Source organism: Falco biarmicus, chromosome 1 (assembly GCF_023638135.1).
Source record: "Falco biarmicus isolate bFalBia1 chromosome 1, bFalBia1.pri, whole genome shotgun sequence".
NCBI lineage: Eukaryota > Metazoa > Chordata > Aves > Falconiformes > Falconidae > Falco > Falco biarmicus.
This window is the reverse complement of record NC_079288.1, coordinates 61088380-61106606: the sequence shown is the minus strand read 5'-3', so window position 1 is coordinate 61106606 and position 18227 is coordinate 61088380. Positions and strand designations below refer to the sequence as shown.

The 18227-nt window shown below is 41.0% G+C and overlaps 1 protein-coding gene across 1 annotated transcript in view; it reads right to left on the bottom strand.

The window, feature by feature from the left end:
- LOC130158723 (transmembrane protease serine 11E-like) overlaps window positions 1-18227 on the bottom strand; it is a 41757-nt gene that overhangs the window by 1338 nt on the left and 22192 nt on the right. The window contains exons 5-9 of the mRNA XM_056359666.1: window positions 15243-15406; window positions 5916-5954; window positions 2561-2756; window positions 1484-1743; window positions 579-721 (exon numbers count right to left, since the gene is read on the bottom strand). Of these exons, the coding sequence (XP_056215641.1) occupies window positions 579-721; window positions 1484-1743; window positions 2561-2756; window positions 5916-5954; window positions 15243-15406 (802 nt within the window). The remainder of the gene's footprint in view (window positions 1-578; window positions 722-1483; window positions 1744-2560; window positions 2757-5915; window positions 5955-15242; window positions 15407-18227) is intronic.

Here is an 18227-nt window from a genome sequence, read left to right as displayed (position 1 = left end):
TCTTCTGACAGTTTTCCTTCAACTGATCCAAGTCTATCACCAAAGATCATATCACAACAGATCTGTTCTGAGATGATCCAGTCCAGAACTTAATTTCAATGAGTCATAGTGCATTTTTGCTGGCAACTTAACTGCTACATTCTTAAACTTTTTCCTTCCCAACTGCACAAATGTCTGGTCTTGGCTACTTGAGACATTTAATTTTTATCTCATATTTACTATTTCAGCTTTTATTATCTCTGTCAATGTCTTGTCATACCACTTTGCAAGCAAATTGTTAAGATTTACACACAAGAAATCATGAGAAGCAAATGGTCTTGTAGTGGCTATTCTGAGTTATAGAATAAGAATGTCATTTCATGCTATGAAAGATTTAAATTCTAAATATTATACTAATTTAGCTCTCTTAGTATGGGTTTTATGTGCTAAATTATATGTACTAAATGCTATTTCATTTTACAACATAATTCCTGTTTGAATGGAGCCTGTTTAAGGACTAATACACCATCAGTTAAGATCTGGTCAATCAGATACTGGAGATTATAAAGTTTTCCTTTCTAATTTTCAGCTACAGTTACCTGACAAGCATCTACTCCTCCTTCCAAGTATCCAGCACACAACATCCTGGGTGTTATGTCCCCATCGTACACTTCTTTTTTGTTGCAAGTGTTTGAGTCAATAAGTTTCACTGTTGCTTCCTGAAGAGCATTTGGAGTTGGACCTGAGGGAAAATACAGCTTGGGTATCAACAGAAATAGGATACAGGTAAAATATTTAAGGTTCTCTTTATGGAGGACCAGCTTGACTTGGTTTAACGTGGAGGTTTTTTCTTATTGATCTGTCTAGATTAGGCCCTTGAGGAAAACACGTAATCATAGTCTCACTTAGGAACTGTACCATTAAGACAGAAGTAACGATTGCATGGGATGTAGTGCCTTAAGTGTAAACCCATATGTTTTATACATGTTCCATATAATACCGTGGAACACAAATTACCTAGCATTTGAGCAGATGATACAAAATGAAGACATCTTGGTTCATTGCTAAATCTGCTCTTAGCATGGCCTGATAAGAGTGCAAACTTGGGTAAGTCACCATCTGCAGCTCACTCTGCACATTTATCTGAAAGGCCACAGAGTTATCTGTAGCTTCTGGTTAGGGCTGGGAGAATATTTTTTTAGGTGCTATATAAACACATGCATGGCTGGACTGTCTGTCTTAAGAATTTACAATATGACATGAAAAGGCTGGAAAAAGGGAACAGTCTTCCTGTTTTCTGCTTCAGTGGATTGTAGCTCTGTCTGTCCAGTCTAATTTTAGAACAAGAAATGGCTGCTTATGATTAAACAGACCTATTGCTTATAGACAATGCATTAGGCTTGCTGCCATACAACATATGGCTACAGAAGTGATATCAATTCAGTAGCAGATCAGAGCCACTGTTTATGTAACATACAGGTCACCTGGTAGACTCAGGACTCACCATCATTGGTAAGTGCTCCCCAGCCAGTGATGACAGCATAAATATTGTACGGAAAAGTCTCAGATGGCTCAGGCAGACAAACACGGTGTATGCTACTTGTAAACTCAACTCGTTTAGAGAGCTGTACAAGTGCGATGTCATAATCATGTTCTGGGTACCGGTACTTTTCATGAATGATAATAGTCTTGACTGATCGTTTCAAGCTTGGTGGCTTCAAAAGAGCTCCAAAAGTAGCAGTCCACTTCTGAGGGTGACTCATACTGGAAAAGGTAAGAGGGCTGTAAGTATTTAGCTGTAAATATAAGTGTTCAAAACTTTAAACTTGGTAAGCACCTTTATTGTAAAGCTCCTTCAAGCCAGCTCCCTATTAGATTCTTAAGGCATCCATCACTTTCCATAACACTGTGTCCCATGTAATTGTGGGCTGCTGATAGAAGAGGGAAATGCTGCATTCCCTCCTCAACCATGGTCTCATACTCCTCCCCTGCTCCTTGCCCCTGATCTGGCCATTGTATGGCCACAGTGTAATCAAACCAAAAAGCTCCGCTGCTAGAAAACTCATCATCTCCATTAGTCTTTTTGCATTTTAATAATCTGTTCAATCAGCTGTTTCATCTTACATGCCCTGTAGCTTCACAATTGCCATGCTTGAAATAAAAAAGTGCTGGGAGTGCATGGCTGAATGGAACGGTAGGTATGTGGGATTATGCTTCTGGTAGCAGCCTGCAGTGGCGGCAACCTAATTGTAACATGAAGGAGCACCTTTAGAAACATTTAGTGCAACAGGAAACAAATACTCTGCCGTTTCAGTCACATTACCTTTTCTGCACTTCTTTGCTCAACATGCCAAATGACTATTGATTTCCACTCATACAATTGCTTGTTCTGCTGCAAAGAGTCAGTCTTTAATTTCTCTTTGAAACATTCAAGTGACAGGTCAGCTTAACCCTGGCTTTTGTCCTCCAAGGCAGAAAATTGTTCCCCTGGAAAGAGTCAGGGGAGCGATACAAATCCGGAAAGCCACATAACTTGATACACGAGACACATTCTGCTGCAGATTCTAAGATGAGAACTTACTCTCTGAAGCAGTGAGCTGCAGATACAAGCCACGTATTGCTGATGAGTGTTGCACCACAGCGATGGACATTATTGTATTGCAAACTAGCTTGCCACGGCCAGTCCCCAGTCTCTGCAGAAGAGAGTCCACCAACTATTCGCAATGATGATGATTTCGCCATTGACTTGACTGATCTGTTCTGCCGTAACCCACAAACTGTCAAAGGAGAAAGAGTGTATTAGCTAGTTTTCTGTTTAGTAAATATGGCTGTGGAAAACATGTAAAATTACACACCACATCAGTTTTCTAACAGTATTAACATCAATAAGAAATCATACCTTCCACCAGCCACCCAAATCAGAGATCTTCATGCACAACCCATTCTGTTAGAAGCCTGAATGAACAACTGACTATTATGGAAAGCCATGATGGCCAGCCATTCAGGTTTAGCTGTGTGATCAGCCCAAATTGGGAATCAAAACCTTCACCACACACCCAGGACATTTTCCTAATACAGGGATTGTCAACTTTGATGTCCCAGGTAATTTGTCATTAGGAAAAAACACAAACAAGGCAAAATCTAAGATGGGAATGATCAAAGCCATGGGTTTTTACCATGCATGCATGCATGCAGGTAACATCAGCAAGATGTCACCTGAAAACAGGCAACTGTGGGTTGTACAAATGCAAGTGAACCTGGAGCGAAACTTCAGGCAAAGAGATCACACTAACCCAAGCTGGAAATGACAAAGGCATGGATAACTCCAGCATGGTGAGCATCCATGACAAAAAGTATTATCCTCCAACCCCCCAGAGAAATGAAAATATCCATGATTTCAGCCACTAAACTCAGGATATTCAAGAGTAGCTGAAGCTCCCCTGTAGCTTTAGAAGCTTCCTCAATGGACAGAGCTGCTTCAGCTGTCTTCTCTCATGCAAACAGCACCAAATCCATCTTACCTGGACCAAGACCCACTAGTTTTCATCCAGGCCCTGATTTCAGCTAGACATTAGGAAAGTTGAGACAGGACTATCCCAATTCATTGAAAAAGAGACAGAGCTAAAAATTATTTACATAGTGACAACACAATCCAAACCATTGCACTGCCTGTCTCACACAGACAGTGACCCAGAGGGGGACAAAGCAGAAATCAATAGTATGTCACTGAAGAGCTGCCAGCCTCAGGGCCCTTGAAGTCCTCAGATGCAAAACACTAGAGCCACCCAGTGTAGCCTCTGCCCCTTTCTGCTGGGGTCTGCACAAGGTTATGTGAACAGTACCTCACAGTCAAAAGCAGCAGCAATAACACAGCAGATTGAAAGCTGTTCATAAATTTGAAAATAGAAGACAAAAAAAAGTCATACAATATTGAGAAGCTCAATTGCTCAGTGCAGAGTCTGCCCTGTTCTGAGATTTAAAGCCACAATGATGGAAATCAGCCTAATCTAAATCTACTTGTCCAAAACTTTCTGTGTGAAAGGAAAACTGGAGAATATACACTAATTAATAATATTGTCTGCACTAGTATGTTTCCCTCTGGAAAGCTATTGGTAATCCTCAACTACTGGTCCTAAAATTGCACAATCCTATCAACCACCTGAACAGTCAATGTTCAAAACTGGGGGAAAACTCACAGTTCCATCAGTGCCCCAGAACATCAGCACCTAAAACGGACCCAAAACCTGATGATATTTAATCTTCTATTACTTGACGGCCTGCTGCTAAGGAATGGACCAAACCTTCCCAGAGTTAAAAGAAACCCAACTCATAAGCAAAGATTTTTGTAATGATTGTTAAATCTCCAAATAAGCTGACTTCCTCCTCTGAAAGGAGGAAATCTCTAACCCAAACTACCTCAACCTAACCCCCACAGCAATACCTTGAGGAGACTAATCACATTGCCTTATATTTCCAGAAGGAACAATTTTGTGCTACCAGCCATTCCAAAATCGAGAATATTTTCATTGTAATCACAGGCTGATATCTATGCATTTCCTTATGGTCCTTCCTTCCTTCCTTCCAATGCATCCTGAGGAAAATGACATCTTCCTAATGTCTGTGAGCACACAGAAAGACATTACTCCAAACTTCTGCATGTGCGTAATTCTACCAGCTTTTGGGACACTTCTCACAGGCTGTGTTACAGGTCTCTGCTAGGCTGCCAGCCTTAAAGCACCAGTTGAATAACATGCTGGTGCATGTTCAGGTGTAAATCTCATCACTTAACGTGTGTATAGGAAAATAACAGGTAGCAAGGTGGAGATGAACTGTTGCACATCCGCACATATCCAAGTACAAGAATCCAGTGTCCAAGACAAGCATATATGAAACAGATTCTGCAGTCACTGCTTCAAGATGCAGTTCTAATGCTTCACTACAGGGATACAGAGGACAGGATGTCTGCCCTGTGCAGACAGGATTAGACTTGACAGAATATTCTATTTAAGCATATGTTTTAATCAATTTATAATAGAGATTTCTTCTATCTATAATCTGCTCAAATATAAAATGCACTCAAATCCATGATAAGGATTCTCCTGCCTTTAGCACATTATAGTACACCTTTCAGCTAGCTGTCTGGTCAACTAGCAGTCAACTAGACCAAGCAATTAAGTTCCTTTATTTATTGGAACTCCTCCTTGCTCACTCAGTTTTACTACGTACACCTAGGAGTCCCGTGAAATGTCTTAGCTTTCATCTAGAAACAATGGCTTAGCCTCTGCATGTCCAAATGCACGATGAAGCTGATGCAGTGTAAAAGCTCCCACTGGTACCAACAGCAGCTCCATCAGGGTAGTAAGTAAGTGTGTCCTGAACACTACAGTGCTCTGCCCTCTCTAAGTCCTCAGCTTCTTAGACGACATTTAAGATGCACCCTCCACCTTCCACACCAGGACTGCTGGAGGCAGAAGCACGCTATAGGCACTTACATAGCAGGACCTGCGAGTCTCCTCTCTGCCCAACTCTAGGGATTTCTATAGAGCCCTCAGCACTTGCTCCTTTCTTTCTCATAGAATTGCTGATAATAATAATAATAATAATAATAATTTACAGAAGGAATTTCTCACTGCAAAAAACTGAACGGGAAACTCAGTAGTGGGTGTAGACTTTTTCTAGAACTGATTTTAACCCCATTACCGCTATTTTCAAGCTAGTCTTCACAAGTATCCCAGAAGACACTAACAAAAAAGGCTTCCTTGTGACTGAGCAGGATCTCCATAAACACGTGGCTCATCTGTGTGAAGTACAAGGTCACATTCATTAGACAGAAGGATGAGAAAAAAGGCTTCTAAGGGCCAGGAAAAGTGCTCAGAGCCTATTAATGCTAATTAAAACAAACAGAGATTTCCTAGGTTTAAAAAGCCTTCACTTACTGTCATTGAAGAGGGCTTCTGCTCTTTTTGTGTCCATATCTGAAACAAACAAACAGTCAGGGTAAGGCCAGGAGAGACAAAAGGTTTCCCATCTGCATGGTTGTCCCACCCAACAGCTATTTGAGCCCAGGGCACTGCAGGAGGTATGGCTGAGGGGCCTGCTAGAGAAACCAGCGTAGCTCATGCATGGTCATGTTCTTGTGCTGGCTATTGCACACCTCTCTGCCATGCTGCTTATTGCTCTTCGGCCAGCCAATATCCTCCGAGGACCAGGCACAGGGTCTCCTCCATGCTGCTGAACCCTGATGTTTCTGGAGGGTAGTACAGACAAAACAAGTCTTGTATTACTGAACATCCACAATTTTGTTGGGGGGGGAATTTTAGAGTGGAAAGTTTTTAAGTTCCTTTTTTGTAAACAATAAACTGGCTACATTTTACAGCAGAGTGAGATCTGGTACTCACTCTGTGCTCTCTTCCAGATCAGAAAGCACAGACTTTACTGCAGCAATGTCAGATTAGAATAACAGTGGTTCATTCTATCTTATTGAGTAACAGAGTGTCTCGTACACTATAAATACTAAAATAGATAGTTAATAGCAATTTATTGCACGGCACAGCGGGTTCCAGCAATACATTCCCTCCTTTAATATGCATGTTGTATGTTTATGGACAATACAGTATGCTCATGCTGACAGTAGCAAGCACTGGCTCATGGTATAAGCCTGTTCCCCTTCTTCCAGAATGCTATTTTCACCAGAGCTATCATTTTAGTTGCCAGCAGTCAAAACAAATCTAAAAAATAATCACAAAAAATAATTATCACACTTTCAATACGATTTTTAAATTATGTAGTGATTCTTGTACAGCATCCACAACTTCACATTTTGCAGCTACATAGCCTTTCTCAGCAGACTCTTGTCCTTACCCACTTATTTAATTTCTCTTTTCCCTTTGCAGCTACACAGAATAATACCCTAGTTTTGGATCAAAACCACACTAAACCAGGAGGAGTCTCTTGAATGCGAAGGGCTCTGGCTCATCCTTGTCACCTGTTGTGTTTGTATCACTTGCATTTTTCTTGTGAGATTGACACTCCTCCTGGTATGCAGGGTGAATTGCATGTTTGCAATCCACTATTACTAGACATGTACTCATTCATTTTCTTAATATGATATTAAGCAGATTATGACAGAAAAATGAAACAAACAGAACTCCTGTGTACATACAGCTTGACTTCAGGGGATGTACAGAGCAAAGGCAGTGCTAGGGCTGCTGTATGTGCTTGTAGTCACTGCATCACTTTGTAAGAATGAAACCTGAGTTATAGTTGGACATTTATACAGCAACACAGTCTTATTCGCTATAAACAGGAACTGTTCACATAATAAAGATAATCGTTTTACTGCTGAGGAACAGCTTGCAAGGTCTCCTTTCAGTAAAAATGCTCACTTGAGCATTACTTTCTCAATTCCTATGAAAGAAGGAGGAAAACCCTAAAGTACAGGTACTTCTGCATTTGAGGAATGTCAGTTATATTCTGTGAGTTTCCATGGATAATACAGCAGGTTGCTGCCAAGATCCCTTACATCAAAATGTAGTAATACCAGACAGTAAAAGCTAGGCCAGCAGAGGTGGTGTAAACATCACTGTTTGCTAAGTTACGAAGGGAGGGGGAAAAAAATGTGTGCTGAGCTGTGCTAAGAATTTGGCTTCTTTACCTATATCTTTGTATCGGCAAGAAGTATTTGAAAAATCTGGCCCTGCTTGTTTATTTCAACTATGACGAGCATCCAATGTTTTCCTAGAAATTCATACAACTAGCTCACCATTGGAGTCACTCTAACATTTTGTAGCTGGAAACTGGTAAGAAACCAACAAACATAAATAACAATTAAAAAGCACCTTTTGCCTTCAAGTGCAATATTGATAATAATGTTTTTTTAGCTCCTCTCTGGGTGGAGAGACATTTACCTCATAATGCCTAATTATAAAGCCTGCAGTCAATTATTAACACTTACATTATGTTGCAAAGCTCATTGAGAAGACAAAAGGAGCAACCAACTTGTTCAAGCACAGTGCCGGAAGCAATTCAGTTGGCATGTTCTCACTGCACTGAGTTTTGCTGTGAGTCACACAGCTGTTCTGCAAGGCACCTGTCTATATCTCTGTTTGCCTTTTTACAAGGCACCTAGAAAAAAAGTACAAAACCCAAGTGGGCAAAATTTTATCCATTGCTTCCAGTTGAACCAACCTGCATATACATGGAGAAAGTCTTCTGCACCCACACTGCAAGTCCTCAATAGTATGTCTATACAGCTTTGAATTTTAGCATATTTTATAAAATATCATGACTATGCAGCCGATGTACTCTCCCACCCACCCACTGCTGAACGAAAAAGGTCAGTGACACCTGTCAATAAATTCAGTGTTGTATTCACCAGGGTAGGGGCACTGCTTTGCTTTAAGATCTGCCAGATATGGTGCCCTGACCATGTGTTCCACACCGTGAGCTGAAACACAAGTACTAAAGAAAAAAATGACAGCAATGGAGAAAACTTCAAAATAAAGGGAATTTTTAAGAACAGAAAGCAGGTCTGTCTGGCAACAGACCCGGGAACCCATCATGCAGATCAAGACAGGTGAGATTAAGTGCACAATAACCAGGACTCAAAACCAAGATCCCAAATCCAGAGCACACGTGTTTGTAAACCTGAACTAACCGACACTATTTTCAGATAAGCTGAGCCCACAGCAGATCCCATCAAAAAGAGGAAGCACTTTGGGTTACACGGTACTGCTGAAAATCAGGCTGCTTACTGGTTTACCTCGTTAGGGGCTTCCCTTCGTTTCTTACTAGCTTGACATTTTGGCCTGGTCAATAGCATAGCTGTTCACATTGTGCCAGCCAACATGTTGCAAGCCCTGCCTTGAAGCAATCTCTTGAAAGGCACGAGAGACAATTTCGCTGCCCTGCTCATTTACTAGTTGCCCTAGTTGTTTGCACTACCAAGAAAAAGCATCAATTAGTAACAATTAAATTGTCATATCTTGTCCCAGCCACATACAGCTGCAAAAATAGTTGTTTGTGCCACATTTAGGAAAACAGTGTTCAGGCTTCCACTGTAAACAAGAACAAGTTCAACTTGAACATGTGTTGCCTACCTGTAAAATGAAAGTTGCTATTTAATTGAAGTTCACCTAACTTAAAAGAGAAAACTAATATTTAAATTAAAATCACAGCAATCGAGGTTTAGGGACTCCATCTTTTAGAAGAAGGCTCTGTTCTCCAACTGGACAAGCATTTTTGCTAATAAAGTTATTTTGTATATTTGGAAAATGGAGTATCCTTAAAACATACTTAAATCATGGGTCTTAATTTCTGACTAATGAGAATAGTGACTTGCAGTTACTATTTAAGATTGACAATCTATCTAAATTTTTTTACTCCTCAACACATGTTTGAGGAAATGTGGAAAGAAAGGAAGAGTAAGCAAGAGCAGGAAAGCATCTGTTTTGGTAGTTGTTTATATGCAAGAGCCAGTTAAGGCCAGGATTTCTAAGGGAGTCCAGTGCCCAAAGCCCATGGATCTATTTGGCAACCATCTGAACATTTGTAGGTTCACAGTTAACTGCAGAGTGAATGTGACCACTTACCTCTGAGGGATTCAGAGATTCCTACAGAAAAAATGTGTTTGCTTTGCCATGTCTCTAAATAATATCAGTGCCACTGTATCAGAAGATCTAATCTTGCATCCACCACCTCATTTCATTTTAGCCACAGAGATCAGTGTGTATATTAAAAAGAAATTAACAGGTAGAACTCTCAGTGACATAAATGGACCAGACATCATATTGAAGTAGTACAAGCAAAGCAAGCAAGTGCATTATTAGGGGATATTATGCATTTTCAGTGTGGAAAGGGCCAGAGATGGCTGCAAAAATTAAAGATGAGAAATCCATTTTAAAAATCTGATACAGCTTTACCCAATTACGTAGTTTTTTGCAGGTGTTGATTCCCACAAGAAACTCAATTTTCTCTAAAGGGTTCCACCCTTGATTTTCTATATGTCATAATATAACTGCTAGCTTCAAAAACAAACTGCATGTTCTATCTTCTATTATATCAAGTTCCTACAGCATGCTTGTATAAGGGTTTTTTTTCCACTGAGAGAAGGCACAATAGACATTATCTTAAAAGGGGTATTAAGGGAGGAGATGATTTAAACATTAAAAAAAATTGGAAAAGTATGTGCTTCAGTATTAATAATACATTCTTGGATATGCATTTGAAGCACAGCTTTGTGAAATGCACCAGGGAGCAGAGGAAGCATTTTTCCCACTGCCTTTTTTTAACATTTTAATAACAACTTGCTCAAAAAGAGAGAGAATTACAAAATTCTCAGCTGCATCAGAAAACAGGGGGCTCACCTAGTTCAGTGTTATTTAGGGTAACAACAATGCATGCAGGCAAAACAAGGATCTCTGGCAAGTTCCAGTAGGTCACCAGTCTGGACACCTGAGAGGAATGTCACAGAGTGTATCTGTCCTGCAGTGCAGGCAGAGGTGGGGATAACGGCTCTACTCTGATACTCTTATTACATTAAAGACCATGAAGGCCTGAGGTACTGGGGTGATATGGGAATGAGAGCAGCAAAGAGCAGACTCAGTCATGTTCCATAAACTGTAGCCAAAAGGAAATGCAGGAGTTTCCTGAAAGATGGCAGAACATGAGCTTTGGGCTCAGCAGGAAAGTTATGCTCTTGTGTCGTTATGTAGTACACACAACCCAAAATGTCTCTCCACTAACCTTCCAACATTCTCACCGCTCTCCCAACAGGAATTACCTCCCTAGAGTTATGTACCCTTGTAGAAAGGAGTAGCAAAACATGGCTTAGATACAGGTGATGCAATTCTCATTCCTTCAGCAGGGGAGAGTAACCTGGTAGAGACAAGACAAAGGCTTTGTACCTCTAATTGCCCCTGCTGCCCAGCCCTTCCCTGCCTACTTATGTCCACTGGACCTGTCCTCACATCCCTGACTTCACCCTCCACCATCAACCACATCTTAATTCTGTCCATGAGGACAGGCAGAGATGCAGACTCCACTGCATACTTACAGCAACTCCATCTGGGCATCCTGCAGCCCAAAGAGGGCTCTGTGTGAGGAACTATGTACCAGTTGTGTAGCATGTATCCTAGCTGACACAGTTTTTATTTTCCTCCTGACCTACACTCATGACCTGCAATCAAGGTGTTACTACAGTAGGGGCAGCCCAAATCACTTGTAGCCTCTGCAGACAAGGCAGAGAAAGGGAAAAACAAGAATTGAGTGATGAAATTAATTAAATCAACTTATCTGGGTCATCTAAGAAGTCAGGCCAGAATGATTTCCTGCTTAATTCCTTCGTCACAAGCATGTCCTTGCAAAATATTAATTTAAAAATACATTTCAGTTCCTCCCATTTCAGTCAGCCTCTCTAGACTGTTGCAAATGCTGAAATGTACCATCTTGTGCCAAACTAATGTCCTCAAAGTGGAGGAACCTCAGATCTCTAGTGTATTTCCCAATGTACAGATGCATGTCCTGTTCCACTACCCCAAGCTGCTGTTGTAGCTGGTAAAGTACAAAAAAACCCAGACTGCTAAGTACATTTATTCCAGATGAAACGTTCCTCAGTCATCCAGGTCAGACATTCATCTACAAGTCTCCCACAGGAGACTCGATAAAGAAACAAGAATGTGTCTCCCAGGTTCTGCACTTTGTACTTGTAAGAGCTTTAGCAAGACCCAGATGCCAGATAAATAGAAACAGTAACAGTTGACTTGTTGACTCATTGCTCATGGTCAAAACCCTTGGCAGTGCAACAGGTGGGAGTACTTCCTACTCACTTTGAACAGTGCCAGTAATCTTGCAACCAGTTTCTTTCTGACATCAGAAGTATATTCCCAAAAATACATTTTGGGAAACTTCCAACTTACCTGATAAAGGCAAATAGTCTGGCAAGCTGCTCTACACTTTGCTTAATAGGGATCCAGGCTGTGAGGTGACTGTGTTTCTAACCAAGAACCCCTGCGGAAAAAAATTCAGCCTTGTAGATCTCTTCGGTGCCAGAACTACACAAAGGACAAACTGTGACACCTTCTTCTTTCAGTGCCAGTAGAAGAGCAAGTCCTAACGTGGGTGTTTCCAAGTCACACAACTTTGATATCTCATTTTGCTGGCCCTTGCACTGCTGTTCAGAGAAAACAGGACTTAGTTTGCTTGATTCTCCACAAAAAATATTTGGGCTTTCAGTGGCATTTGTACACAAGTGCAGAGACCTCTGTCATTCCTATTTTCAATCAAAGCTATAGCAGATGCCTGAAGATTCCACTGTCCTTGACCAGGGGACTATGAAGTCTAACTAAATAAGAAAGCAGAGACTTCAGTAATAACACATCTGAAGATACCCCGATACAAATGTATTTTTACAGCCCTATGTAAAGAACATCTACTGTTTAGCAATGATACAAAGCAAAGACTGTATTATTTTGTTTTCCTTTGAGTTTTGCACACTTGCTATTTTTTCACACCTGTATGATCAAGCTTCTCTTTTTGGGGAAAAAAAAAACAAACCCCAAACCAACCACCAAAACCAAAAACAAATTGAAGCAATGAAACATTGTTAGTTAATATTTTATCCCCTATCCTCAGAATGAAGAGGCAAAGCAAGTTCTACCCCTGACCTGGCAGACTACTTGGTTTTGTACTGCTGCCCTAAACTGCAGCTGAAGATCCTAAATGTTGCACCCAATTTGCAGGAATTTGTTGGAGCTGATCCTCAAAGCAAATACTTTTGAGTGAAGTGCAAGCCGAGACATGGTGTTGAACAAGATGATTACATCCAGGGAGGAAGACTTAAGGAGATTCTCCTTATCAGACCCTGCTAACATGCAAATAAGTAAATGTAAGTAAGCACATGACTTGGATTTGTTCAACTAGTTAGCTATGCTTACTTATTAGCTAAACTAAGCTATACAGTGCCCCCAGATTAGAATCTTTCAATAAGGTGATTACAATGAACAGGTTAATGATTTTACAAGCCATTATAAAAATGTTCTCAGTTTGCCTCCAGATAAACAAGGTTTCCAGCTGGCAAAACCATCAAAGCTACAATGAAGCAAGATTTAGAAAGGTGCTGCAGAGCATGGGAAAAATCTAGTGCTTCGTAGCTTTCCTTGGTTTAAACACTAATGTTGGATAGGCTATTCCAGTACGAGAGACAAGTGGGAAATGCAAAACCTAGAAACTTCTCTGGACTTCCAGGATCTGTTGAAAATTGTCACTTCTCCTGGATGTGAGGAAGACGAGCTTTATAAATTGAGACCAGCATCTCCTCTAAAAGCACAGGAGTGCTCTGTTCTACACTCTTCACTTGAGTCAACCTAGTTTTCTTAAATAGCAGCACCAACGGGAGCTTGCCTAAGCATTATAGCACTGCTGAAATCCTATTTGCAAAGAAAGATCTAAATGGAACCTTTTATTGTTGTCTCCTAGAAATGGCAAGGTATTGTTTATGCTCCTTTGTGTCACTTCTAATGGTTGCACAATGCTAGTCCTGTAGTAAGTAGTAGACCTGTGTAGTCAGTGTTTTATGGTTAGGCTGGGAGAGCCAAGGAAAGCAACACCAAGTTTATCATGCAACTTCGATAAAGTAACACAGAGATGTCATCTTTTACTGAGACCAAATATTTAATGAAAAAATTGTGACCAATTATATCACTGATTTTTTTATTATTTTTTTTTTTTAAAGCTAGCAACTAGTGCATTACAGTAACAGTCCTGGTGCAGTTCAAGGTCAACTAAAACAGAGTTTTACCATACATTTACCAGACCGAATAAAAGCAGCTAATCAGGTAACTCAATGAGAAGATCACAGTCCTTTTCTAACAAGCATTTTTATATGGCTTCCAATTTTATCCTTTATGTAAGGCACCAAAGTAAACTGAAGCTTCAAAATTCATTAAATCATGACCTGAATGTCTTTAAAAAGAAACCCCCAAAATTCTTTGGATTTCTCTAGTTGATGCCCACATACTATTTCCATCTGGAAAAAATGACATATGCACTTTGCTGAACAGGAACTACTGGCATATGAAAAACACCACCGAGCAATGGTGATTCTTTGCCCAAAGGGATGTCACCTGTCACCCTGAGCCATTCCAATGGGGAAGACTGGTTGGCCCATCAAGAAACAATGGGTGTGTGACAGCTCATATTTTGAGTTTCACTGCATTGTTGCAATGCAGTGTGCCCAGTTCAAGCACCACAAGGCAGAACAAGAGGTTGCTCCTGGTCATTTCTGAGTGGGATGAGGTCTGGATCCATCCAGCATGGAATCTGGCCCAGGCTTCCTGTTCTTTCAACACAGCTGTCTGGCCTCTGCAGATCTCTGCTGGCTTGAGTAGTTGTGTGGAACAGCAACCAGCAAGTACCCACCCATATGCTGTACCATCACCCTTGTGCTTAGGAGTAAGCGGAAGGTTTGCAAAAAAAAAAAAAAAACAAAACAGAGCAAGTAACTGCCTCTTCCTTTCAACTAGCAAAACATTCTTGAAAAGTCTGACACCCAGACAAAATGCTGAATATCTATGACTGAAGCCAAATCAGAGACAAGAGCCTAAGCCTGCACAAAAATTCTCTAAACAGATCACAAACGTAGAAAAGGAGGAAAATTCACCTTTCAGTGCCTGTTTGGTAATTCACTAAATCAAAAAGATAGTGCTGTTAATTTTCATATCCTGCATATGCAGGTCTGCTTTGCAAAGAAGGGGCTGGAACCCCAAGCTGAGAAGTCACGTAAGTAAGAACTTTTTCCCTTGCTTTCCCCTTTTCCCTGGGGAATTTTCAAGCATTTTGATCATCCCACCAAATATTATTTTTTCAGTGCACTGGCTGTTTCCCCGCTGTCATTCAAGCATCATTTCTGTACTTTCAGGTTCCTCAGAGAAGCAAACATCTAGGGAATATATTTGTGTCACTGTATATTGAATCACTGTAGTGAGGCTCCTACTCTTTATCCTGATAGTAGCATAAGGTTACTACTGTAGTTTGGAGGGAGGCTAAGGCTGTACTGTGAGGCCACAGAGCAACTGCTCCTGTTCAGCCATACTTAAGACATATTTAAAAGACTTAGGTGGGGTTTACACATTGCCACTGATTTTGTTCTAACTTAATGAGCAGGAGAGACCATCATTCAGTTACAGCCATCATAAGAAGGGAAAAACCAAGTCCCATCAATCAGAAAAAGACAAAAACTACCTTTAAGAGAGATGTAATATACTTACTTGAGATGACAGAAGATCTGACATTTATTCGCAGGGGCCCTGTGTATTTTTTCAGGCCCCTCCGTAAGATCCTTTCAATTCTTTCTCGCAATGCTTCTCTAGAATCCGTGGAGGAGAACCAGAATGTGAGCAAAGCCTCTGCCATCACACCATCAGCATCTGGGCTACAAACCAACGAAACAGCCTGGTTACCTTCAGCCCATTTCTGCATTTCTTAGTTTCTATCTTAGCTCCTCTAGCAAGGACTATGTAACATAAAGGATTAGATACATTTTTGAACATTTTGTACATATTTGAGAGAAGGAATTGCCAAAAGAAATCCAAGCAAATGCTGAGTGATTAAACACGTCTTGGGCCAGAGGAAGGCATGGTGCTTTCTGTGAACAAACGGGCAGACCAGTATTGTAACGGAGTCTAAAAAGCAGTCACTGATGACATGCTTGGGACACAAGAACAGGAGGGAATGAACTGCTCTGAATGCAATGAAAAACTAGATATACAGCACTTTAGAAACAGGCAGATGGTTAATGGTATCTAGAGCAGGGGTCCTCAAACTACGGCCCGCGGGCCGGATACAGCCCCCCAGGGTCCTCAATCCGGCCCCCGGTATTTACAGAACCCCCCCGCCCCCCCCCCCCGCCGGGGGTCTGGGGAGGGAAACCAAGCAGCCGCAGATGACTGCCTGCCACTTCATCCGCATGCCGGCCCCCTGTTTAAAACGTTTGAGGACCCCTGATCTAGATAGAGACTTTTCAGGGCCCTGTACATACAAAGAATAAAAAATTCCAATCATCATCAAAAAGGTACTTGAGCAAAGGGGAGAGACCACACAACCCAATTCCACCACTGCAACCTCTTGGGAGAATGTGACTAATAACCTCACATTATGCAACAATAAATGAAACTCGGCAGCATATCCACAATCTACTTATCACAGTCCAAGAGATGGACCACAAAAGGGGCCTTTAACATCCCACTGAAAAGTACAAGCAGCAACCAGTCTGGGACATAAAATTCCACAGTTCTGATGTAAGATCAGAGGAAAGAAAAGGAAGAAAAATCTTCTAACAGGCTGAAGTTACACGTAGTAGTATTTATTTTTCCTGAAAGCATCACAGTGCAAGAGACTGAATGCTAAATGGCAAACACCTACAACTACAGAAGTGGCTAACCTGGCATAGTAAATCTTGCTCTGTGCTTGCAGATGGCTTATCCCTGGTCATTACAGAGGGAAGATAAGAGAACTGAGAACCTTCTCTCCTGTGCCTCCTCCTACCTGAGCCAAGAAACACTGGCACAACCCACAACAGTTGGAATCACAGTTACTTCATACAGGGAGGAGATAAAAGCAGGTTGCTCTGTCTTAAGCATCATCCTGATAGGAAAGGAAAAGAGAAGATCTTCCAGTTATATCTCACTGTCTTCGGAATTTTTTAATTATATAGAGGAAAAATAAGAAAATTAAAAAGAGGAGGCAAGTAGCTTACACAGGACTCATGCCATCAGGCTCTGATCTTCGAAAGGGACATGCACCAGTATGAAAGAGACATTCCTGCTATCATCAGTGGAGGGCAAATAAAAAGCCATGCGTTATGAGCACACCAAGGCATGCTGAGTGTTTCGTAGCTGAGCGGAAAGACACGTTCCTTGCCTGAAGGATCTCATAATTAAGACTGAGTAGCTAGACGTAAAGTTTCCAACAGGCTGTTTTTTCCCTCTGTGCCAACTTCAGCATGATTGCTACTCTGTTTATTTTCCAGATATTATCTGATCCATCTGTGGGTGTTGCTCTGCATTTCTGAGGTGTTCCCTCACCTCTCCCCCCACTCCTCTTCCTGTGCTGTGCCACACTGGAATTAACATCTCAACTCTTGCAAGCACACCACACCTCTTGAAACCCTCAGGTAAGTACAGCCCACCTTGAATCACTCACTATATAGAAAAGGTCCAGAACCAAAGACTCTAGTCGAGATTTGTTTTGTCTTTCTTATTAAGCAGTGGGCATTAATACTAATGTATTCAAGTGCATTAATAGTAAATAATTGTTTATATTGAGCCAAAAAATATGCACAGTACTTTCCAAGCAAATTCACAACATCGACCCTGCTTAAAAGAGTTTGCAGCCTGAGCATTGAAAGAAGCATAAAACTTGTATATTTGAAAAAGCAAACAAGCTTCGGTGCATACAAATCTTGCATTCAATGCTGCAAACATCACAGCAAATACCTCAGTCTGTCCTTGGGAACAAGAAGTAATGATCGGCCCCTCAGATCCTTGAATCACCTTATCTACACCTACAACGCTCCAGTCAGTATCAAAAAAAGTATTCCTAAAGCTACATTCAAATAACTACTTGTAAATGGGATTAAGCTAAAGTAGAGCAGGAGGCAGGATGTCACAAACTGTAGAAGAACAAGAAATACATTCACAAGAATAAGATCTTGAGGTTGCTATCATTAGTTTTGCAGCTTTAGCACATGATTATTAAGACTTTCAAGATTTACTTACAACGCTATGGGCTCTGTCACTTAGGAACAAGACCTTAGTGTTACAACAGACACTTCTATAAAAAAAGTAATTTTCAGCACTCAATGGTGGTCAAAAATCAAACTTTAAGTATTACTGGCAAATGAACAGAGAATAAAAGAGGGGAAAAAATTTGCTCAATGATAATCCCAACCACAAGTCTGACCCCTTCATCTCAAACAGCAAGGACAACAGACCCAAAAGAGACATGGAACAGGGTGACAATGTGACAAGGAAGTTTCTGCAAAGAATGCCTGAGCAGGCTGGGACTTGCAACTGAAAAAAAGAGCAGCACTCATGCAGTACAGGAGAGAAAAGGGATAAGATGGGAGTGTCTGACACCTCTAATTGCATGCAAAGGAGGGATAGAGGTCAACTTTTCACCACCTCTTCCAGCACAAGAACTAGGGTCCATTCAATAATCCAAAGAAGGTGGCTCTTCACAAGTAACTCCCTACA